This window comes from Odontomachus brunneus, unplaced genomic scaffold (genome assembly GCF_010583005.1).
Source record: "Odontomachus brunneus isolate Ranch 3 - 2012 unplaced genomic scaffold, Obru_v1 Obru_scaffold_094, whole genome shotgun sequence".
Taxonomy (NCBI): Eukaryota; Metazoa; Arthropoda; class Insecta; order Hymenoptera; family Formicidae; genus Odontomachus; species Odontomachus brunneus.
In genome coordinates, this window is record NW_022639544.1 from 263,576 (window position 1) to 290,388 (window position 26,813).

General features: G+C 41.5%; 1 protein-coding gene across 26 annotated transcripts in view; it reads left to right on the plus strand.

Annotated features, from left to right (window-relative positions):
* The window catches only part of LOC116848387 (ensconsin-like), a 215,346-nt gene that overhangs the window by 157,304 nt on the left and 31,229 nt on the right, over nt 1-26,813 (plus strand). For 8 of the 26 annotated variants that reach the window (XM_032824393.1, XM_032824398.1, XM_032824406.1 and 5 more), the window contains exon 2: nt 2,692-2,978. The exons of the other annotated variants lie outside the window; for them this stretch is intronic. In XM_032824393.1, coding sequence (XP_032680284.1) covers nt 2,692-2,978 — 287 coding nt within the window. The remainder of the gene's footprint in view (nt 1-2,691; nt 2,979-26,813) is intronic. 26 annotated transcript variants of the gene reach the window in all.

Consider the following 26,813-nt stretch of genomic DNA (forward strand, 5'->3'; position numbering starts at 1 on the left):
TTTTTTCAAATCAAAATAGTGCAAAAGCACATGTCGAAAAAACACTTTATCGCGTTCCATTTTTCACAAAGCAAAAGAAATTGTTGTTTAGGAAAATAATTGTGTATGCTGACTGAATGTTATCGAGAAATGTCGAAATTAATCACAAACTACCTGTTTCGTTAGTAATGACTACTAGAACTGTTTGCATTGCCATCTAACATTTGCGGGCGGAAACTAAGTTAAGGTCCTAATAGATCAAGTCAAACTAAACGCTCTCTATCATTTTATAAATAACACATAGACTTTTTAGTCATTAATTTAAAAGAATTGGTGGAAGATTGCACGCGATCCTCCGCCAATCTTCTTTAAACCGTTAACGCAAAAACCTACATGTTATTTACAAAACAGACTTTTTTCTTCAGTTTGATCAAGTCTACAAGACAGCAAATCTTGCCATCATGATTCATATACTGCATAGCACGTGATCACTCTTTTTTTTTTTAGTTAATAACTCAAAATTTTATGTGCTTATTTCGCAAGATGCTAGAGGAATCTTTCGTTCAGTTTGACCTAATTTACAGGTATACCACGGCTCCGTAGCGAATTGTCGGATATCCTGTATACGCGAAGTTGAAGCCTGTTGTATTAATAGTCGTTATTTGAAGCTTGCCCTATGTAAATACTGAAGATCTGAATTTAGAGTTGAATGAAATTTTTTATTTGAATTATATAATCTGACATACAGTTGCATTAATGCTATACCATTCACCAGATCGATAGTCACTGGAAAATTTCGACCAGCTGTGTAAATGTAAATTCAAAATAGAAGTGACATTTTGACAGCTTTTCGTGTTAATATTTTATTTTAATATGTTCACGCTATTTTCTCTCAATTCGTTATTTAATAAGCGCTTCAGAATATTAATAAACATTCTACTTTACTGTATTAGAAAAAAATATTTTAAATAAAAAAATACATAAAAATATTTTTTATTTACTTTTGACATTTTTACTCTTCTTCTACTGATTGCGCGTTACACGTGAGCGGATAATTTTTTTTATAAAAACACGTATGTAAGAAACGTCAAGCTGTCAAAATGTCACTTCTGTTTTGACACATTCCCGCTTGCCTGATGAATCAACAGTCATGAAAAACGATCAGCTAGAAACGGACACGGGTAGTTGAAATTTTCTAGCGATTATCAATCTAGTGAATGGTATAGCATCAATGCAACTGAGTGTACATTTGCGATCGCACATTTCAAAACTCACGTATAACTTTCAATTCAAATCTGCGTATTTCGTCTGAAGCAAGTTTCGACTGACGGCTATTAATACAGATCTGAGTCATTTAACAGAATGTTTGGTTGTTGTGTAAAATCATTGGCGCAACTGTCACACATCTTCCCCACATTCGATAACGATCAAATTGCCACAGTTGAGCCGTAGCTTAAATAATGAAAACGTGACAGCCAGAAAATTGGACGGTCGACGTCATTTTCGTGGAACAATAGCCGAGCGGAGGATTAGCGTCGCGATGGTCGATACTCTCGCCTGGGATTTACCGATCTCGCTATTACGACTCGACGCTATCATCAGAGGAAATTGATCGATCACAAGCGCGTCATTCTCGCGAAGCGTAATACGGCTCAGTTCGCCCAATGTCGCCGTTTCATCGGATACTCGAGATTAGCCTAAACGCGCCGTCGTGCAAAATCAACAACGCGCATCTCTCGCGGACGTAATATCGCGATTTCATATGGGATCTGATCTGAAGCGTTAGGAAACGTTTCGAGGTGCAAATGCGCGATTCGATATGTACGTGTGCCGCGATAAATCATAAATATTTATGCCCAAGCAAGCAAGCAGTCGTGGGCGTGCAAAATCGGAGACGGCTCGCTGATTCTGTTACAACCCTGGCGCTGACCGAGCCGATTGCACCGAATCTCGCGATCGTCGTCAATCATTCACGTCGTGAAATTGTCTCGACTTGTCTTGGATAATTTATGCGTCGCGGAGTAATCGAATCGGAGACACGTCTCCTGCAAAGACAAGCTCTCAAAATTGTACAAGTCAGAAATTATCAAAACGTCAACTTAAAATAAGTGCACACAGAAAAATATACTACGTTCAAATAAACGTTTCAAGCATTTCATAAGCTTATGTATCCGCACATTTATTACAAATGCATCGTGAGCATCAAGCTGATTCAAAACGTGTTCGAAATCCTAGTAAGTTTGGCATTTCAATCAAGAATACAAAATGAAAACAAAATTTTGGTTTACTTGCTTAAATAGAATCGAATTAACTTTAGCTTCGATAAAGTTTTATGGTATTCTTACAAAGAGAATGAATTTTTTCTTTGTGTGCACGATAATGAGCGTTTCTTAAATTTGATGAGTATACTTTGAGACTACCATCAAGAAAATATTCTTCATTGAAGATAACCATTATTTAAGAGAAAAGAAGTAAATTGAGCGATTGCTTGCTTCAGTAGTAGAATTATATTTTTGTGCGATTTCTCCCGGCCCGAACAGCACGAAATCGCGCGACGCGCGTTCGTCTCATGCTAGTGAAAATCGTGCATTTCGCGAGTCGCTCTCTTCATTCGGGCCTCGTGACAGAGCGCGACTTTACGACGTAAGCAAAAACCTCCGCGAATGCCCCCTGTTACTGCATAAAACGCGACGTATGTAAACGTACTCCCAGAAAGCGGCCGGCGATGCCTACTGACTTCAGTAAGCGACTGCCCGGGCTCGAGGCGCGGGAGGGTCGACGTGGCACGTGCGTTGTCGATCCCAGGGAGTCCCGATCGGTGTCCCCCGAGAAGGGACGCCAGCAGTACGAGGACACCAACCGAGGAGGAGGAGGAGGAGGAGGAGGAGGAAACGGAGGAGGTGCCAGCGAGTGCGGTAGACCGGACTCGAGACTCAGCAGACGCTCCCCAGGGTCGTCGCCCGAACCCGAGGACAACTCCTCAACTTCTGGCGACGAAGGTACCTCTCGATGAACACACGCACGCACGCACGCTCGCTCGCTCGCTCGCTCACGTCCACGTGCGCGTTCCGCTTTCTTCATCGCGCTGAATTTTTCACGCCCGACTCCTCGACCCGTCGACCTACGTCATACATGCGACCCGTTCGTGAGATTGAGGGACATTCGTGCGAAACGTATTATCTCTCCTATTTGCCAATGTGTTCCATCATTCATGCCACGATGTCCTCTGACCAACTTTTCCTTGTAGTAATGATAGATACCGCACAGGTAACTAGGAAACCTTCCGTAAGCGCGCCGTACGCGACGGAAGTATTTAATGGTGTTTGAATAGGAGATAATGGAAAGCTACCACTCGTGTTGAACTGTCACGGCAATATGCCTTTCGTGCGGCTTCTGAGGACGCGCTATGAATTATGCGTGTCTCGAGACGCGCGTCTCGAGATGCAGACGGAGAGATGCGGCTAAACTCAGACAGTTGACCTTAATTGAAATGAAGCCGAAGATGAAATTAAGTCTCACTATTATTCTTTTTCATTAATCATCCAACAGTCGTCTACTTGGGAGCTTTTTTGTTTGTATGTTGAATTAATATCTCCGACGCGATATGTCTGACAAAAAGATCGTCTTTCAAAGCTGAAGGAGAGCGAGACCTTGATTAGGTACGGTCGAAACGCAATATCCTTCATCGCAGGCGTTTATACGAACGCGCTGTAGGCGGAAATTGCGGACAAACGGGACCTTTCGCGAAACCGGGCCAGCCCCGGAGACAGAATCGGATGGGAGCGAGGATTCTTCGGTCGCTGTATATCGAGACGTTCAATCATAATCCCCTGCGAACGCTCGGCGCGCAATAGCGGAAGTTCGATGGGATTTCCACGTTCAGCGAAGCGCTGCTGAGGGCTTCTGCGGGGGCTGTTGATCGTGACTGTTCGAGGAATCGAGTTCACGAAGTTGCAGAGTGCTCTATGACGCCGGTGAGCTGGGAAATTCCAGATAGCACGGTCGAAAGCGGAGACCGCCTCCTGGTCGCGTGGCACAGAGAAAGCGTTAATAGCCGCGTTTAGTCCGCTAGCGTGCTGTCGTTTTACTTATATACGTAGTGATGCAAATGTCTCTCTCTAATCGAGAATGAAGGCACGACACTCCATCGATTTCATCCCGCGCGAGACCCCAAACATGATTTCGCGAGATTCGCGCGAGTCTTCCTGTGGGAGAAACTTGATTTCTAATCCGGAGAGCGGTTATTAACTCCTCAGCATACAAAAATTACATAGTGTCCTCGTAGAACACCGTACGACGCGATTTGTCGTACTGTCGTATATATGTACGACAGAAATTTAGGTCACGCCCCCGTATATACCTTGCTTCGCTTTCCTTCGAGTTACTCGCCAAATCGTGAGGAAAAGCAAGTCCGCAAGTTGCATCATGCAATGGTATCACTTCGACACTCTATTTTAACTTTATTTTAAGAGCCCCGCGGTAGACCGATCGAGGAATATTTTTCAGCACATTTTATCTTGCACGCCGCAGAAGAAGCTGGATAGAAGGAAAGGGAATCCCGGAGAAATCCTGCCCACCTATCTAGCGTTTCCGCGCAAATTTTCATGCGCGATACATTCTCTTCGTTTGTCTTCCCGCCGTATAACGCTTCCGCGCGAGAACGGCAAATGCGACTTCAAAGAAGTAACAAGAGTGAGACACAGTTATCTTTTACTTTTAGATAAACAACTGACGATATCGATGGGAGCTTCCTTTCCCACTGGTTCTTTACTATTGTGTCCTGAGAATCTTGTCTCTGTGGGCGATACAAATACTTTTCTTTCTCTCTTTCGGATATTTTTACGACCCCGTATTTACTCACGCAAAATATACAGAATGTCCTAACCGTTATCGCATCGTATTTTAGCGAGAGATTCTTTTTTTTTGCAAAAACTGAAGAAGCATCACACTTAGTATTGCCAGAAAAATTCACTTATACTAAATGTCAAACCATATTGTATCAGATTGCTGCTGGAGTCGCAAATATAATCACAGATAAATGGTCAAAGAACGCGATATGTTGGTCGTAAAAGGCCAAAGACACTATAACAAATTATTAATTGCAATGAATTCAATAAAATTGTACCAAAACCGATAACTGGTTACGCTTAACATATTGCAGTGCTTGTTGCAGAATTGCGGAAATCCAAAATACATTTTCACAGCGTATTCGTGGAGGATCATAAATTGCGAGCGCACGATATTCATGCACTTTGGCTTTTATACTTCGGTACTTAAAATATTTTTATCGTGCCACGATGTAGGACGACTCGATATCGCGCTTAATTAAATGTCACCGTTCGAGAAGGAATATCGAATATGTAAAACGACACTCGCAAATACTTCGATTGCGGACGATCAGATGTCAGTGTCGTGTCGGGATGGCCGATAAGTGGCAACACGTTGATATCCTCGGCGTCGGCAGCTCTCCGAATCGCTGAGCCAGCAGCTCGCCAACGTGGCAACTTTTCTTCCGGCGCGATTCGCTTCTTTCTTCTCGAGAGTTTCTCGACTGCGTCGACTGCATTCGAGGCCCAAAAGTGCCGAAGCCGGCTCGCAATGTGCCAACTCGCTCGAGGACACTCTGCGGGTTTGCCTGCGAGATCAAGTTTCCTCCCACGTGTCGTGATCCCCGTCGTTATCCTCGGGATATACTGTCGTTGCACAAGATATCCCAGAAGTAACGCTTGTCTCTTCGACCACGTACTCCTCCTCGAATATTGAGGGTTGACATTTTACTTGTTACAAGCTTTCACGTGTCAACATGAGATCTGCCGACAATTAAAACTGAAATTAAATCTGCGTTGAGATCAAGTTGCGTCAGAATTTCTTGGAGTGGAATCTCGCTCAAAACGAGTGAAAAGTTGTAGTTATTCGAAGCAATAGTGAAAATACTCTCTCGCTCGAAATCGCGAGAGCGAATGTTTCACTCAAGTTTAGAATGGATTCTGACTTCAAATGAATGAATTTTTCAATTAATTCAAGTAAATATGCCCCTGAGACAGTGAAGTAATTGGGAAATCAATACTCTTGAATTTCGAGTGAAACTATTCACTCGATGATTCAGATTGAATAATTCACTTCATATGAATGAACAATCACTCGAATGATTCAGAGTGATTATTCTATTTTCTGAAGTGAAATTTCATTGCGAACTAAGAAATATAAAGAGTGCGTTTGATTATTGTATGTTTGATTATTGTATGAAATCATACAAGAGAGGAAAGATTACCGAAAGAATTATTCATCTCTATACAAACTGTTAATACACACAACTGTTTACTAATTCGATTGAAATTTCTAACGTCATTTTCTTTTTTATTTTTCAGGTAAGTACTCAATGAGACGGCGGCTGGTTTTCTAAGGTCGCAACGAAAACGTCTGGGTTATTTTCCTGCGGTGTCAGGTATTTATGCCGAGAGAGTTATTTGCGTAATCGATTCGTAATTTACGACTCCGTAACCAATACCCTGTGAGGAAATGGGAGCCCAGGTTTTCACCCTCTGAAAGAAGATTTAACCGCGTTTAATCTTCGAGAGGAAAAAGGGATTTCCCCTTAAACCGCTATCGTATTCGGCGACTTCCTCGCCCGCCTACCTCTACTTTATCGCGTTTTGCCTGCCGGCGTTACCTCAGCTCGAAAGCACTCGTTACGATACGGGACTCGTAAACTAAGTGAACGCGCGCTATCGCTGTTACGCCGGCTATAAGAAGTCGCGATTAATTTAAAGAACTTAATTCCAACGGGAAAGGCTGTCGCCCGATCCAGCCTGCAGACTGTGCACCCGCCGTTTTTCGCACTGGCGCCTTTCTTTTTTATCGCGTCATTTAGTCGACACAAGAGAAAGACTCCGCTCGTTGCTGGGAAAACGTACTTGGAAACTCTCCCGCGAAAGTTACGACGTTTTCTCCAACGCGCGCGCGCCCTTCGGCGCGGAAAAGTATCGATAAATATCTGATCGACACCCCGGCTGTCTCGCTCTTGTGAGACGAACAATCGTCCTAATTGGGCCGAAGCCCCGAGGCTGTCGATTAAACTCAGGTTACATAATAATATCACCTCCTGTTTCACATAAATGTCGAGTCGCGTTGAAGTTTGGCGACGTATCGCTTCCCGTTCATTAATTCCATTACGCGAATGCTGACGCGATCAACCGCCGATGAACGTCGATGTTAATCATGACGATTATTGTTGCTCAAAACTTGATCTGTTATAAATCAATCCGAAACGAATTGAGTTAACTTACCATCCAGAAAAATATAATCTCATCTGAATTTTTTGATGTTGTGACCTCGAATGGATTCTTCTAAATTCAAAAGGAAAGTATTCCAACACTCAAAAAGAGGAAGTTTAGTTGCAAGATGCCATTTCCTGTAATCTCATATTCCAAGTGGAAATCTTTGCCGAAAGAATATTTCTCTCCTCTCTCAATGAAGAGGAGTAATATTGTGTTTAGAATATGTTCCTCTTGGTTTTAAGAGAACCCTTTTGAAGCTTTTTTCAGGATAGCCCACTTGATTTTTTACAGTTTGATATCCTGAAATCTAGGCGATCAATTTTAATCGTTCTAGTTTAATACTTTATAGGTCCCAGGAGCTCTATATAAAGACTGTGACCTCCATTCGCCCCTTCTGGAGGATAAAGCAGGGGGCTAACTTTAAAATTACATAGTTCTCAGAATATTAAGTTGTACAGATTTACATGAGCCACTCTGTGTAAGAGGATTGCGCTAAGAATGAGATTATATTTCTTTGGACGCTAACAACCCGTTATCTTTAAAATACGTCGGTTATCAGGTAAACAAATTTACCTGAGTTTGTGGTCCGATCTTCTCATATATGGCAAAATGATCGAATGACAAGGCCGAAGAAATCATTTCGAAAGAATTTTACGAAGCAACTCCGCGAAAACATTTATCGTGTCGACTTTAACACGTCGGTCGCGTTGATTGGATATTGCCAGCAGCCGCGTTTAGTCACTATTTCGTGGCGGGCGAGAGAGGCTTAATTAGTTGCGCGCTCGCAACCGCGAAGTTCGTTTTAGGCACGTCGGACACCCTCTTCCACGTCGATTCGCGGTATGCTTCGAGATATCGGTTAGAGGGATGAGGTTAAAGGGATGAGGTTAGAGATGTATTTGCCTGATAGTTTCTCTCACCAGTCGGTCGGTTCTAGTATCTATAGAACACGAAGGAAGCCGGCGGCGAAGAGCGCGCATCTAGATCGAGGATTCTCGAGTTTTCGGCGAAACTTGGGCTCTCGGTGCAGCCTCGCGTCTTGTATATTTACTAGGCTGCAGTTATTTGCTTCCGCTCTCGGGGAAAAATACGTTACGTAACTTCCCTCCGCGCAGCTTTGACGAGGAAGAAAAGGGTGCCGGATATTTCATTTGGCGCGACGATGGAATTTACTAAACTCAACGCGCACGCGCGTGTTATACTGTTGACAAAATTTAATTTCAAAGCAAATCGGAAAATATTTTCCCGTGAAGGACTACGCCGACACGCTCGTCCTTCGCACATTCTTTTTTCAGTTAAGAAACATAATCGCTGCCTCCTGCTCCGACATAATTTAACTTCCGATTGCTTCAAAGCAACGCATGAGAGATGAGAAAGAGAGACAGACGCAAGATTTTAATTGCAAAAACGTCACGTTACATTAAACAACGCAAAGACGTCCAACACAACGAACCGACAACACGCTTTAAATTTCTTCTCAAGTTTGCGAATCCCGCGCACTTGGCCAAGTTTTCGTAGTTGTCGAAGTTGCGCATCCCGTGCATAATGTCGCCCAAGGAAGCGCTTAAAGTTGCACTTCCCAGCAACGCGGCGAGGCCTCCGTTGCTTTAATTAAATCCGATGCAGAGGTATCGAAGAATCTCGCCAGTCGACGAAGTTAGCGGTGACGTTCGCGTCGCTCGTTTCGCCGATATATACTACATGTCGTCCCCGTTACATCGCCGGAATAACCAGGCAGACACATCGACGGAAAGAGCCCTTGTCGATTCAACGGCGTGTGGAATACAGCCGGAAGCACCGGGCAGACATCAAAGCCTCCGCGGGAAGTTGTCGGTTCACTGTCCCGTTCTCTCCCTTTCTCTGTCTCTCTTCTCTCCTCTCCTCCGAGCTGTCGTGTGCTCTTTCGGACACTTACCCGCCATACAGTAAGTCTCTCGCTGGGATCGCGTGTCGCTCGACCAAGTCCCCGAAACGCACGTCGGAAGAGAGTTTCGACGGCGTATCCTCTGATTGCGAAGTGCGCGGCCAATAAGGGTTCTCGACATATAATATAGTATCTGAACGAAAAGACACTTGTGTGCCTAGGATCTTGAATGAAAAGATTTCGAAAAACATACATTCAAAGAGATATCTCATTCTTAGCAGAATCCTCTTATATGTATGGTCTCAAGAGGATTCTTCTATAAATCCAAAAGAAAAATATCCAAAACAAGAATCCTAAGGTGCCATTTCCTGTATTCTAAGTAAAAATTTTTACCGAAAAAGTATTTTCTAATGAAAGTAGGTGATATATTTTTTAGATGTAACGTTCATAGATGCATCCTACATTGCTAGAAAATTTTGCATATTGGTCACTTAAATCGCTAAGTTTATTCTTTAAAAGTGAATCAGTAAAAATATTTCCGATTCAGTCAGTGATAAGACTATTTCGCCGATGATCAGTGGGTATTTGCTGATTTTCAGTGAAAATATTCCCACTTTACTGCTTAGTTTCATTTCTCACGGATGTTCATCAGTGAACATAATTTCACTGCAAAATCTGTAATATACAAATTTGTTATATACTATACTAAATCTAAATTTCTGAGTTAGTGACGATAGAACAAACGACTTTCATGTACCTTGCTTGCAAAGACGTTACCTGCTGTCTGCAAAGTGCATGACAGTAATCGCTACTACTAACTGTTTTCAGCGAGATTTTATTGATTGCAATGCTATGTTCATAAATAAACCATCAGTTTAAAGTATAGCATTTTAATGAGGAGAATACACTGATTCTATTAGAGAATAGAGTGCACTCTTTCAATGTTTGAGCAATTCTTATATCCTGTATAGGCGAAACGCATAGCGTGCAAGATAAAAGGAAAATAGCATAACGAATCATCAAAATAATTCGTTTTAATCGAATGAGCGCTCTCGCGCTCATATATCAACGCGTGTTAATGATTTGGAAAAACTGCTGCGGGAAGAGGAAATTATCCCTCGCTAGTAGCGGGGTTTAACGCGGCGCACAATGTGGCACCTCCGTTTGCCATAAATCATCCGAACTCGCGCCCCGGTCTCGTCGTATAAGCGGAAACGGCGATCGGTTATCTCTCAGCTGGACGCGGTTCCGTTTCACACGATGGCTGTTCGGCTGCAATAATTACGCTCGCCGGCGTTAATGGGCGATTAATTATTTTCTCCGCGTGGCGTCGCCGACTCTGTCGCAAGCGGACTTGTCGAATAATCAATTACGACGATAGTATTCTTTACGACTCACGCGTGACGTGCGAGGCGAAAGTGCGTAATATTAAAGACAACCGTCTCGAATCGCCGGATCCTCGCACAGAATCCTCGTTATAACATAACCGAGTCGTCGTTAAAAGCTGTTCCTCGTTAACGAGTTTCTTGCGCGCGCCTCTGGCCCTAACGCCGATAAATCGTCCAATTTAGGACGAGGGGCCGCGAACTTATGTCGAGCTGTAAATTCGCGTTTATTCGGCCCTAACGATCGAGCCGACGGCGAGGGACGGCTTTGCTATGTCTTCGTGAACGGCGACCGATCGTTAGCCGGTTGTGCAGGACTTTGTCTGATTTAGGGAAATTCTCTCTGTCTGAGCGTTCGTAGTATAAGTCATGCAACGATGCAAATGTGTCTAGGGGATTCTTTCTTTCCTTTTTTTTCTGAAGAATTTCAATTATCTTCCATGATTCAACTAAAGTATTTACAATTCCTTTGTTATAATCTCAGAAGTTTTTAAGATAATTACATAATAATGTTTGTCGTTATCTCTAGAAATCCGAGGAGGATGTCTGCTACGTTTCCCGACGTTTAATAGCATTTCCGGTAAATAAATCCGTTGTCAAGAGTTCGATGCAGCATTGTGCCAAAATCCCTAGCTAGGTGTCTGAGACTTGGCAGTAGCATATAATAACAGAGTCACAAATCAATGCCGGCTGCAGCTCCACGCTCGCTTTAATTCCGTCCTTTTTTTGCTAGCCTCCGCGGAAGGTCAGGGAATGCATCCTAGAGTCTTATCTAGTGCTACGGCCGCAATTACTTTGTGAAAAGCGAGAGAAACGCAGCCGACTTTGCCCTTTTATTCTCAGGACCTCAGAGCGACCCAGAAACATCCTGCTTCCATGTTGAGAGATTCCGTGCCGGGCACTATCGGCCCAGGGGTAGTAATTATGCATGGCGAAAATAGTCTAGTTCATCGTCTTAAGCACGCAACGAATTATTTGTTTACCGCGCGATTCTAATTTCGTAAATGGACGGATGTGGAAGACGTTGAGTAGATGTTACACCGGCAAAGCGAATGTAATTGTCTTCGTCTCGAAGCGAATTAACATGTAATCGACACTTGCGCGTATGCAAGCGTAAGACGAGACCAAAACGGAGTTCTGCTATGTTTTAATAACAGGCTTGTGCTTTTATATCGAAGTGGACAGATATCGGTGCGAGTATTCTCAATAAATTGGATATTCTTATCGAGAATTGGGATCTATACAATTAATTCAGTTTTCCACGTTTTAGCTATGCGAAGAAGATATCGTCGAATGTCGCGTCGTTATTTATTCGTGACTAAACACGAGCGCAATTATATCGGTATCGATTTCTGGTTCCATACGACCATATAAAATCGTAAAATAGATTGTGTACTCTTACAGGACAGCTGATGACAAAATTGAGGGACAAAAATATGCTAAGTCAAATGTTTTCTCTGTCACACAGTACTGTCACAGTTACTGTGGGAAGGGACGATGTTCAGAAGAAACAAAAGAGAGTGACACATAATGAAAGAAAGAGAAGACGCATTGATCGTGTAATCGCTTGTCCTCTTCCCTTTTCTTCGCCAATTAGATAGTTAGCCATAGTTACGCAAGAATGATTCAGCTCAAAAAATTATAAGTTTTGAATTTTTGTTTTTCAATACGTCTTTCTACATAAAACGATCCAAGTTCTATGAACTAAAATTTATTAAAAAACATTTTCCATTTTTTCTACTAGCTGCGCCATTTTTTACTAGATGCGTCTTTTTTGCCCATTTTTTAAAGAATTAAGCTTATCAATGAATAGGAAAGAAAATTAATCATGTTTGACTTCTTGAACGATTGCGAAGAATCTGCTATCTATGCTTTTTGAATTAAAATGTTCATCTTCATTTTTCTTGGGAACGTACTTCATATAGTTTGGACCATTCTTGCATAACTACGGCCAATTAGACAAGAAAAGCGTTTTACTCTCTTATTAACGCCGTCCTCATCCCTCCTGCAGCAATGCGCAGTCTATTCTATATTTCTATGCATACGACGACAAGTTATACGTGAACTATTTCGCGTTAAACTACCTCGTTTTGATGACATCGCAGTCTGCGATACAACGATCAATAAGAGCATTGCTGCTGCATTATCGTTAACGTCCTTGTTGCGAACGTCTCAGAGGAGCCGAGATGATTGAATTGTTTTCCCGTTGAATATCGATATAATTCGCCATGCGTGGGCGATTTTGTTGGTGAGGGAAACGAGCGGAATGCATCAGCAACCGAGTTCGGTCATTAATCAGACGGTGTCGACAGCGGGCGGCGCGACAGACGGCAAGAAGGTGGAGGCCGCTACGAATGCCAGGCGCACCGGATCGTCGCCCCAGGACTCGATCGCTCGGATGCTAATGACCCGACAAATTTTCCGATTGTTCGCCGGCAGCCAGTAGATCTCACGTCCGTGATAAACGATCGCTTTGGCGGATCACAACCAGGAAGGTGGGTTTGGCGCGAAAAAGTCGACGGCGTTGAGCACCGACATTCCTTTTCGTTTGCGGCGATGTGTGGCTCGCAGGAATGGCGAAAATAAAATTCCCCTGCCTCTCCGTGACGAGCGGAAGAGCAGCAGCGACGATGGTGCCCTCTATGCTCTCACTCACGGCGCTTTGGGGTCTATGATTACTGAATAAAACAATAGTTCGGGATTATTCACGCTTTATGCACGATGACGAATAGTCCTCGCGAGTTACCCGATAACTCGAAAGCTGACGACGCAAAACGCTCTTTCATTCGGCTAATACGATTGAGTTTTATCGCATTTCTGCACTCGGCCGAGACGCATTTCATTACCCATTGTAATATTGCTGTTTTATTATCGCTCCCTTTCATCGCTCCCGCAATTCCCGGTTCTATCGATTTTTATTCGGAGTAGTCTCATTTGGGCAATGATTGGCTAACTACACCGATTGGCCGGGTCTTTACGAAGGAAATTCCCGCAGCCGTTCGCATCAGTTCGAGGAAGTCGGACTACTTTTTTATCGCCTTTTTTAATCGAGTGACCCAATTTACGCCTCTGACCGACCTTTCTTGTTCGCGCGACATTGCCGCCGGAAGAAAGAAGGAACCTCTCGCGGCAGCGACTTGCCAATTGAAATCCGCAACAAAAGGGGACAAAATGAGAGACCTCTCTCTGAGGAAGCTGGCGGAAGAACGGACAAGCGATCTTTGTGGGTCAGGATGCGAGCGATGGACCTCATTGGATATTCTTTTCTCTCCGTAAGATTCGTCTACGGATAGAGATATCGCCATTATCTTCCGCGACCCAACCACTCGTATTAAATGGGCCTCGACAAGATTACCAGACATCTAGCGTGAAAGAGATTCTACCGTGATACTGAAAATTGCCTATTTCAATCGGAGAAGGATTCCCAGCAGAAGATAAGCATAAGTAACTGAAATACGCCAGTTGAAGTAATAATAGGAACAGATGATCATTTTCTTTCCGAAAAATTGACGAAACTCTTTGTTAATTCAATATCTGCGGTTATTCGCGCATAGAAAATTTCTCTGGATCCAATTGGGATCCAACCTGATTTTTCAAAATAATTATGTTTAGAAGTTTAATGTTTCAAACATGCGATTCTAAGTGGAGAACCTAAAGCGTTTCTAATAGTTTGTCTAGTCTTTATTTCAAATTGAGTAAAACATTGACTTTTCAAATAATCTAATTACCCAATAAAATGCTCAAAGTATTTAAGAGAAATATTTTATTTTTTTATATTTTACTCTACTGAATATAATAATTGGTAGAAAAAGTAGGATAAGTTTGCTACCACAAAAGTGTATCGACCGAATGAAAAAATACGCGAGTTCTCATATTATTTCTATTTTTATTCTAGACAGGAAATCCATATTTAGGACAAGAATTGATATCGTAGTGGGATAACTAATTTTTAGACAAATTTGGACATTCTAGTAAAAATCTAAGCTTTATTTCGGTAAATCTTGAAAAATTTCTGTTTATGTTTAATAACGAGTTACACTTTTATTAATACTCTTATCTTTCTGGGATTGTTTCTTTTAATACAAATACATCGTCGTATTGTTTTGTACTTATTTTAACTTTTGAAGAAACTTTAAAGAGTCGTTAATTTTGATGAGCTTTGGATATGTTGTAGAGTAACTTTTAAACGTACAAGAAAGTACATACAAAAAAATATATATCTTAGTTTTTAGCTGCTCTGCAACGTATCTTAAAGCACTGAAGGGTCAAAATCAGAGAGAAACACTTCCGTATATTTTCATGTTAGCGTATCTCGCGGAGCTAACGCCCCAAAATTCACCTATGACGCTCTCCATAGAGCTTTCGCGCCGTCGGATAAAGGTATGGCCGTTTAAACATAGTTAGTATACCGGTTGCATATGCTTTTCATACATACTCCTGTTTACCCACCGCTATGCCTCCGCGGCATTTTGTTGCTGATGCGCCCTCAGCATCCGTAATATGCAGGTGCCAGACCGACCCTAAAAACACCGCGCATCCGGAACTTTATTATTCCCACCTCCGGCCGAGACAGGCCGAAACTTCCGACTCGTTTAAAGAAATGCCCCAGCAATATTACCACGCATGTGGTGCACGGTGACAGAAAGTAGTTCCTAGTTAGAATATGGACTTATACAAGGTGTTTGGTTATTTGCAAATTGATACAGGATTTTTCTTTTTAATTTAATGAATTTTATCTGCAATATCTCCACTCGGATATCTAAATTTAGACACTCTCTGTAATTGAAGCAGAATAAAGTTCCCATTATTATCATTTTACTTTCTTTTGTAATTAAACTTTATACATGTCAACAACATTAGACTGACACTCTGCATTACAAATCCAAACCAAGTCTTCCCATTGATTTTTAATTTTTATTTATTTCTTACTTATTTCTTCACTTTAACGCATATACAAAAACCGATGTCTTTCGGAATTTCCACATGATTATGTTTGATATTTATTCCACAGAAGCTATTTCATGTCTGTCGAAAGGGCGGTGATTTTCCCTTTCCAATGGTTTTTGTTTTAAGTCTCTACGACGTTTACAAGTAGAGTTATTGACTTCTATATCGATTCATGCTCTTGATCAGCCAGTATTGCGGCAGGTTAGTGCACGTATTTGTTTACACGTGGCTGGTAGCCGCATTCCCAGACGCTACTTTGGCAAGCGATACGTCGCGCGTACGTGACGGCTCGCTATCCCCACTCCGCAACAAGGATGGCTCCGGTCACGTGGTCGCGTGGCTACGCGGTCGTTCACTTTATGGACTGTATCGCACTAGCGGCTCTTACTGTGATTGCGATTGACTGTGCTCCAGCCGGCTAAACGAGAATCTAACATGTACGGGAGTCTCAGTCACTGTTTTGTAATTAGCCGAGAATGAATCGCAAGCGCAGACGCTAATGTGACACAAGGTGTGATTAATTAGACACTACAAATGCTTTGAAGCGCTGTATGGACCAATTTTAGTTTTTCTTTAAGCGCTTCAAACCGCAGCGTCTAATGGATTACAACCACGGTTATTAGATTGTGTTCCGATATTCATTGCCAGTCTTGTTTTTTATGCGTAGTCCAACTGTTTGTATAGCAAAAATCGATTCTAATAGTTTATCTTCTTCTTCAGAACTATCACTGCTATTGTGCACATGTTTTACTTCCACATAACGCCTTAATAGTCAGACATACTAAAAATTTTACTTTTTTACCTATTTTTACAATCGTCATGTACTTCTGTTTCGTTCACTACACACGACTGTAGTTATAACGACTTGTCACTCTTGCAGTGTGCTGCAATGCCGTTTCGAAATGACGTCATAGCTTTGCTGGCGATAATGAAGTAATTTAGGAAAGGTTGCGGGAATGCACTATAATGACGTGATTTCGGTAGTACTGCCAGTAAAAATGGAACAGAACCCAAAAAAACATAATGCGCCGACGCGAAAGCGAGTATGCGATTAACGGTCGCCGCGCTCAGTCTCAGGGCCGTCAACTTCATAAGCGGGACTCATTCTAATTTGTGAAAAGCCCTTATCATACGTGTTATTTCTATCATATCATGTGCATAATATTATGTGTTTCTAACAACACATTTATATTGTTATAATTACAACGATAAAACATTAGTTTCAATAAGAACTTTTCAGAAATTACTCGAGATGAGTTCCGAAGATCTTACGAAGTTAAACGTTCCTGAAGCTAAGTGCTGCGACAGTCGATCACAAGGCTCGATCAGCGAGGGAAGAAAGAGGAAAGAAGATAGGACATAACACTCAAAAGTCAAATTCCGAGCTTATGGAGCTTGTCTCACCATATTGCACTATCATTCAATTTTTTCTGTTAAGTCTCTATAATTACCGTGTTTACAAACTGGTAGATGACTTTTTTATCTACTTTATTGAGTTATATCTGCACGAGCGCTGGGACACCCTGTATATTCGCCCACGTAAACGCCATTCCGGAATTGGGCTCGGCGAAACTACCAGAGAACACACGACTGCGCGCTGTAGGGGTCGATATTTATTCATTCCGACGTTTAGGGGCAGAAAGCGTAAAGTATACTTAAGTATATCCCGCTGCGGTAATACGCCTCGCATCTCAGTGATGTTTAAAGCGAAGAATAAATTAGATATAAATATATACAGAGACGGCGCGAAATAACGTAACAAACAAGCGTGAAGTAGAAATGGCTGAGATGCAAATGTAGCGCAAGTCACATCCGGATCCTCCGGAGAATGCAGTCGCCTACACGGGAATATAATCGTATTTGCGTATTTGAAAATTGCGGATCGGCTAAGCAGTGCGCTCGGTTGCGGGCCGAGATCGACGTATAAAGCGCGCAGGACACGACACTTGACGGAACGATCTCAATCCAATCTCTTAATTAAATTTCCGGCGCGTCGCGCTCCCGTCCCTCTCCATCTCTGTCGTGTCAATAATGATGATGAAACGATAACTACTCCCGGAACACACGCGTCTTCTCTCGCCGGTGTTTTATATTTTCGGACACAGATATGTACGCGACGGCCGATTTCCTGCATCGCCGAACAGCGCGAAATAGGAAATGGAGGCGAGCACAGAAGTCTGAATTGTCGGCGCGGATAAGCCTGCTTTTGTTTCGGCATATGCGCCCGATACGCACGTATTTTTTACGTTTCCTTTTTTTCACTGTCCCCTCACCTTCTCTCTCTTTTTTTCGCTCCGCAATGTGCCGCTTTATGTGGGGACTCCGGATGCGAAAAATGGTTCTCGGCGTGCAATAGATATCACGACTCGGCGCTCACGGCGCAGAAAATTTCGTCTGCACCGAACACATATGGCGTACGAAAGACGTACCAGACTTATCGATTATATATTATGAAAGATAATACCTCCCCCTTATCCCTTCTATTTTTCATCGTAAATCTCCGTAAAATATCTGCTAAATTTCAATCAACTGTTGAACTTTTCTCGTATACTCGTGTCCGCACACGTATGTGCACTACGCCTATGTATACGTATCTGTCGCGTTTACTGCGAGCACGTGTAGTAATTTGGCAGCTATTCAGTTGACACACAGCTGCATTGCTGCTACTATGAAAGAGACGTGGAGGAGAGAGAGAGAGAGAGAGAGAGAGAGAGAGAGAGAGAGAGAGCACATGTGTCGTCTCTCGCGATGCAGTTTCTCGGATGCAAATGAATCTGCGTCAAATGTCCAGATGAGGAAGAGAGGGACAGGAAGGGGGAAAGAGAGAGAGAGAGAGAGAAGATTTCGAATCAAATCAGCCGCATCCCGCACGCGGAATGCACAGACGTACGTCAACGGCCGGTCAGAAAATTAAGGCGATTCAGGACAGATGGTGCCTGATGCGCATTGAATTAGTCCGTAATTGCGTTCCGCGGACATCAGGACAATTAAGCTGTCATGCAAATAATTGCGCGGACGTCTTTGTACTTCAGGAGCTTTAAACTATTAAGGAATATCCCATCTCTACTCGTTTGGCGGTGTCCCGATCGTTTTACGCGCGTTCGCGACTGTCATCCGTATTTCATTTCCATGCAATCTCCGGTCACGGTATGCGCAAGAGAGTCACCTGACATTATTAGGACGAATGTAATAGGATAATAGGATACAATAGGAATACATTTTATTCAGTGATACGCGCGCGACAGTGTGTTTTATTTGTTTCTTCCGTCATTACGCTGTCCGCCGCTTGTGACACGCGTCTCACTCGCGACTGGGTGCGGCTTGAAGTGATTAAAATCCTGACGCACATCACACACCGACATAATTTTATTCAGGACGCACCGACGTGTCTAGGTCCGATATTATTCCGAGACGCACGCAGCACACACATACGTCTTCCGCCGTTTTTCATTCGTTCGCTCGCTCGCCCTCGGCTGAGCCCTCGATTCCCCGCGGGGTGCATTTTATTATGGAAAGTAATGTTCCTTTACTCTCGCCGTGGATTTCGCAGCGTGCCCGACGCATCGGATTCGAACGAAACTGTTTATTTGTGTGTACATCTGTCGATATCCCGAACCGCGATGTGGTGTGCGCGAAAGTACTTACGATAATTAAATTCAAATATACAAATGGATACCAGTCGATATTTTACTGATCTTTCGTCCCATTCTCCATGTTTGCTTATTTTTTCGCGAAGATATCTCGCAAACCGGCGTCCTTACGAAAATTTAGTGGAAAGGATTAAATGATACTGTAAAATTATATCTCGCGCGTTTCACACTCTTTTAAATATCAAGCGATCTCGCGATTAATAGCGAGCAGTTTGAACTCGCGCTGAAAAGCGTGAAACTGACGTTTACGCGATATTCAAGTCACCACACGCGGATACAGTTGAATGAAACTCGTCGAAAACGCGGCGAGGAAAATTAGCATGCCGTCAGAACAATGAACAAAGGAACGATACAACATGCGCGGCCAGGAAATTGGCGCTGGGAATTGCGCGTCGATGTAACCGCGTCGGTTCTGACCACGTGGACCATTTATCACTGCAGACATTTGTCTGTGACATTTCCAGCATGGATAAATGTCAGCTTGTCCCGACGCTTACTATCTTTTTAGGCTCGGCGCCGTGCTCGAAACTTTCAGCTCTTGCGAGATAAGCGGCAATAATCGTCGCGAAACGGAATTGCCCTCGTCGTTGGACTTGCGTCTCTTCTTCTGCTGCTAACGCTCGTCGACGGCGTTTTGTGCGATTTATTTGCATTTACGTAACGAACCTCGCACGCAGTTTCCCACAGAAAACGTTAAGAGTATGACAGGAATATCTTGTATCGGCATATTTAGAATTTTTATTTAGAACAGTTCTTGATAACGTTAGAAGAAGCATGTCTGGAAATATTATCGTAATCAACGTGCACTCGGAGAAAAAAACAAGTGATAACTATATAGGTGACCATTATACGAGTTTTGTCTGTAGAATCGGTCTATCTATATAGTTTAAACTAAACTATTTTGTAGTTATATTGCAACTAAAGTTGTATGATTATCTGTATAGAGAATTAGAGGAAACTCTATATATACTGAGGGAAAAATTACCTTAAAATCAACAAATATTCCTTTGATAAGTGCCACTAACATATTTACTTAAATTTAAATTCTCTTTATTTACATCAAATATTGTTTACCTGATTTAAATAAACAATATTTGGTTTAAATAAAGAGAATTTAGATTTATATAAATAAATATGTTAATGGCACCCATCAAAGAAATATTTGTTGATTTTAAAGTAATTTTTCAGTATATATAATTTATTAAACTATCTACATTGATTCTACATGTCAAACTCAGTCCTCACTTATCTAATTACTATTACCATGTATTTTTCTCTGAGTGTGACATGAAAAAAAATTGGAATATCTAATAAGAGGACTTATTTCCAAGTCATCCCAATTCCTATTTTTCAGACATGGAAATGGCACGCTCAGAGATTTATTACGATTTAACAGCAGGTCCCCCGAACACTTCCCCCCGAATAATTCTCTGTTTGCTCAAAAATATTGATTGAAGACAGTTCTAAAATAAGCGCCTCCATTACAACGCGCGATATTGCGTTGAATATCTTAGCGTCCACTTCTCAACGAATTCTCATGAATTTTTAATGCGCAAAGAAAGCGGTATAATTGAAAAGGGAATTTCCATTAGAAAGAATATAAATCCCGCGTGAACGACGACGGAATTTCTCAGTCCGACAAACGCAGGTGGGATTTTTTTCGTCGATGGGTAAAAACCGATCTGCATCGTGCCCATACTTTCTTAAAGTTAAGCGACTTTGCCGCTTTTTATTACGGTTACATTAATCACAGACCCGGAACAGCGGTGACTCGCGCATATATATCGCGGACGAAATATCCCGCGATATTCAAGGCGAACAACAGATGTTTCCGTTCGTCGTGCTCGCGACCGACATGGTTACGGCGAGCAACGATCTGACTAAACGGCTACGATCACATAACCGGAGGAAACTCGCGTTTATGTTCGTCGTTGTCGTAAACGCGAGCCATAGCGAGCATCTTCGTTAGAAGATGCATCTCATGAAAGTGCAACGACCTGCAAACGACGACAGAGTCGAACAGCATCACGCGAGATTTCTATGTTGCAAAGATAGCAACGATATATCAACTCTGTGTCGAAGTTTACAGCCAATAATTTGGATTTTATTCGAGAATCATTATTCTTGGGTACACTGAGAGAAAAAAGATAGTTAATTTCCCCAAAAGTAATCGCTATTTTTGGCGTTAACCATATCTTCTAATTGTATCAATTGTTGTAATTGTATCATTTGTTCTAATAAAAAGAAAATAGCAACTTAAGTTGAAATTTTGATCCTATGTTAAACCTTGGATTCTACAACGCTAGGAGCTAAAATAGTAAAGTAGGTTTAATTCTAATACTAATTTATTCCTACTTTGACTCTGATGATGTCCGAAATTTCCCTTCTCACTTTCTTTAACGTCAAAATAGGTTGCATTATAGGCTTCAGAATATCAAAATAAATATTGAATAGAATAATGAAACTGAAAGTAGAGTTAAGATTTTGACTCGGATAGATTAAATAGAATTAAAAGAAATTTATATAAGTTTTAGAGTTTCAAAATAAATGTTGAATGAAATAGTAAGACTGAAAGTAAGATCAAAATTTCGACTCAGGAATAGTAATATACACATGCAAGGATATTATCACTGACATTACAGTAACATATACTAGAAAAATAATTCTCTTGATTATGATTATTTTACCATATAATTATGATGATACCAAACACCTTTTTTCGTAGTGTGCTCGCGAGTAATTATTCTCGTTATCAGAATATCGTTATTATCACAATGACACGCTCGAAGCTTTTTTTATTCATTTTTAACTCCTCTGTGGATTTTACATGTATTTCACGATTATACATAATGAAGAGAGTACGAAATTTCATTGTAATATATGCATCGGGCAAAAAGATCTTTCCTCTCGTTACATCCTTTTTGGAACAAATTTACATAAAAGAGAAAAATATTTCACCAAGTTTTTCGATCGTGTAGTCACATTTTCCGCATTTTTGCGCGAGGTCATCTTGAAAAACATGGGCTACGCTATCTTTTTACGCCACGTAAATGGTAATTCTTAGCAACTTTAAGATTTTTCTGGCATTTGAGGTGAGAGACGCCGGGTGCGCTGTTTCGCCAACTATATATAAGGCAGGACATGTTCCCATCTCGTCGATAGTACTTGACGTTGCTAGAGGATGACCATCGGGACCGATTAAAGTTCAGGTTTTCCGAAAGCTCGTTTTCCCTCGGCAAAGCCAATAAGTCGCCCTATTCCTCCTCTGAAGCACCCGACCGTTAAATTAATACACCGTCTGATAGTGGCCTTTTCCCCTTGCCTTGTTGTTCTCCCTTTTCTTCATTGTGACAAGCTCGTCCTTTTAAGACTCGCCGTGGGAGGAAAATGTACGACGTCGGGCTTCCTCATTGGCTTCTCTCGCAAATGCATCGCTTCCACCTAGTGCACCCTTCTATACACAGAAACAATGCGTCCTTGTCCCTCGGAAGCGGCGGCGTTACGAGACACGATGAGCAACGAGATCACTCTTAATGGAAATCACACGCGAATAAAAATATCCCTATTGCTGTAATAAAATTATCATCGACTTCGTATTCGCCAATGCGTCTTACGATCGTCACTACTTTCTCACTCGTTTGGTTCGATATCGAAATAGAATTTAGCGATCTTTGCGACGAATTCACGCGCACATCAATGTCGTCAAAACTGTAAAACAAGTACGAAAGTCTCGATACATCTGGTGAATCTACACGGAGAGAACTTTGTGCTAAAAATTATTATGGAATTTTGTAACCGAGGATTGACATTCTGCAGTAATTGACTGTTTCTTTCCTTTCATACACACTCAGAAAAGAAGACATGGTGATGGCAATGCATAGGTAACAATCATACGAGTTTTATATATAAAATTGGTAATTAAAAAGCTTGTATGTAGAATTAGCAACTAAAAAGCTTTACTATCATCGTGTTTTTCTCTTAGGTCCATATTCTGAATCCTATTTTATCGATAAAAGTGCCTTGATTATAGCTTCTCAGCCAATCAGGTGGCTCCTAAACCTCTTTTAGAAGCATTTTTATAGATAAAAAAGGATTTAGAATATGGACCTTAGGGTATGTGCCACTTGTATCTCAGAGGAAATTGAAATTTGCAAATTAAAAAATTTGCACTTCTGTTTTCTAACGAAAAAATTTTTTTTTCTGACGAAATATACTATGTTTCTTAGGAGATAGACTTTACTGACTGTTTCTATATCACTAGAAATATAATAAAATTGAAAAGAATCTATATGAAAAGGAAAACTGTAATAATATTCTCTCTATATATCTTGATAAATGCCAATATTGCTTTAATACCGCATTTTTCCAATTTCAATTAACTTTTCGTTATCGAATTCCCTCGTGTTAATTGGCTCGACGCAGTTGAAGCTCATCACTTCGCCGTGCCACAGCGAAGACGCGCGTTTGCCTTACATTTTCACGTTCACAGCAAATACGTAACGCCGGGACGTCGCAATTAGCGACGCGAACGATCGCGACGATTCAATCGCGACGCCGGCGAGTCTCCATTGTCCGATCGAGATACGTGTGTGGCTCTCAGGGATTGCGCCACCCGGCAGTTTAAGAGCCTTTTCTGTGTACGAAGGGGCGGGGGTAGGGCGTCGTGTCGCCGGTAATTAACCGGCGCACATCGGGGAGGCTTCGAAGAGCACCTGCTATTTCTTCATCGGCGCCTGGCGGCAATTAACTCTCTTCAGCGTCCGATAGACCGGCCGACACAAATTCGTTACGTCGGTCTCTGCTCCGACACGCTAGGCTCTCGATTACGCGAGCCAAACGTAATGCACCGTTAATACTCTGGAGATATAGGATAAAGTTAATGTTACTTGATCGATAGCGCGTCTGTAAAATTTGTAATTAAACTCCGCGTCAAATGGAGCTATCATGCCTGACTGCGACATTAAAGCGATTATGACGATACCTCGATCATAACTAGTAGCTATCATAGCTAATAGCTTTTATTTTGTATGTTTGATTGACTTTTCCGGTAGAGACTTGAATATGATAACATTGTCATTGGAAGTGCACGTTTGTTTGTGGAACGCGTTCCGCGTTCGTAGAGGAGCTAATCCAACGAAACTCTCCGTCAATCTTTTATGGGATGCAGGGGTAATTTATCAGAGACACCATACTCTTCACCCGTCGCTTTCTCTCTATTCATCTCTCTGAAAATCACCGGACGTTAAAAACCGATCAAAAGCTTTCGACACGGATTTGCATTTCAGTCGCGCGCTTGTATTTCGGCGTAGTGTGTAAACACAACACACACACACACACAGCGTGCGAGACCATCGACGACCACCGTCGTGCTAAACGCGTTAGCGTGTATTTGCCAACTAGTTAAACGGCTGCTGATGTTTGCTGGCGGGACCTTGAAGTGCATTCGAGCATACGCAACGCGACGAGGTAATCACCAGTTCTCGTAACGACCTACAAATGAATCCGGCCAACGTCGCACGGCAGCTTCGGGAAGCGAGGCAAAGAAATAATTGGCGTCGTAACCCGACATTCTCGCCGTCGATGATGATTTATTAGCAATACACGGATCACGAGGAGATTTTATGCAAATCGATCTTGTCGCCAATGTGCGCGCGCGCGTGAGTTTCTTACGTAACTCGAGAAACCGAGTTTCCTGCACTCGACCACGTAACGCCGCGCTCAGCCTGGAAATTGGCACAAAATCTTCGTGCATGTTTAACCGTTTATTTCTTTTCCTTTTTCTAAATTTTATAATTGAGAAGAGTGTGTACTCTCTATAAGTGAATCAGTAAAAATGCTGATCAAATCAGTAAAAGGATTATTTCACCGGTAATCAGTGAGAATTCACAGATTGTCAGTGAAAAACACTTCCTCTTTACTCACCCGTTTCATTTCTCACTGATTTTCACTAATAGAAGATTTTTCTGCAAACTCTATAATATACAAATTCATTATACGCTACATTAAATCTAACGTTTTTCGTTTATAACGATGTAATTAACGGCTTTCATGCGCCTTGCATGCAATGACACTACTTGTGTTCGCAAAGTGCATCAATAAGTGGGACCAGTCGTTACTATCAACTGATTTCTTCAGCGAGATTTTACTGATCCAGTGCTATACTTCTAACTGAATTGCCATACGAAGGAAAGTATGGTTGATTCACACATAAACTAGTTATGCCAAACAAATCCAAAATTGAATCTGTTTGGCAAAATCAGATCTGCCTGCAAATTAACCTGTTTTTTTTTTTCATGCAGTTATAAATATAGCGTTTCAATGGAGAGTACGCTGATTATACTTTAGAGAGTAGGGAACAATTTCCCGCGCTATCGAAAATTTCTTCTTTTAGTCGCGCAAGACCGCTGGAAGGTATAAAATTGCATTAAATGGGATTTCCACCGTTAGAACTTTTCCACACGTGCGCATATCGCCGTTAGTCTTACCCTTATTTTGCATGAGAATGTCCGAAAATTTATGGGCGCTGGTGGGCTCTGCTTTTTCCCCTAAGTAGGTGAGGCAAGGAGTAGCCGGTTGTAACTCCGGACTGCCGCCGAGATGTGATAAGAATTGTTACACGTTTCGAAAGCACTCCCAGAGGCGAGATTATTTCGCCCGTGAGTACAAAAGAGTCCATTTAAAAAATTGAAACCATGCAGCATAGCGGGCTTCAACCGTGACACTAACCAGCGATTTCCACGCGTTCCAAGCAAGTTCCAATTTCGCGCAAAAAACGAATCATTTCTTTTCCGAGTGACGAGAATGGAGAGTCCAATTAAAGAATAGCGCAAGCGCTTAACGCAGCCCGTCAAATTTTTCTGCATAGAATTAATAAAACTGATATAAGATTGTTTTAAGAATGTTCGGAAAAAGAACTATATTCTCTCTTCCGATATGTGTTTATATATATACAGTGTGTCCCATAAGTTCGGCAACGGCAAGAAAACTCGGCGGGGGAGCATTTTAGAGAAAAATGTTTCGAATAAAAGTTGTAAGGCTTAAAAAGTCGCATTTAATGACAGTAGTTATTTGACCTAAGATGACGTCGCCAAGGTCAGGACAAGGTCAACTTTGCTTTTTTAAATAGAAATACATATTTTTTATTACGGGGTTTTATTTTACGTAAAAAAGCAAACAACTTTTGATTGAAAAAATTTTTTATACGACCTCTATTTTCTAAGATATTTACGTAAATATCTACAAAATTATTGGTTTCAATAATTTTTTACTTGAATTCTATTAACTTTACCGAAAAATATTAAGAGATAAAAATTGCTTATTTTGTTTTCAAAGAGCTCTGAGAATTTTTTCAAAATTTTGTGTTAACTTCTTAGTATTTCAAGAAAATGCAAGAAAATACAGTACTAAAAACTTAATATAAAATTCTGAAAAAATTCTCAGAGCTCTTTGAAAACAAAATAAGCAATTTTTATCTCTTAATATTTTTCGGTAAAGTTAATAGAATTCAAGTAAAAAATTATTGAAACCAATAATTTTGTAGATATTTACGTAAATATCTTAGAAAATAGAGATCGTATAAAAAAATTTTTCAAACAAAAGTTGTTTGCTTTTTCATATAGAATAAAATGCCGTAATAAAAAATATATATTTCTATCTAAGAGGGCAAAGTTGACCTTGTCCTGACCTTGGCGACGTCATCTTAGGTCAAATA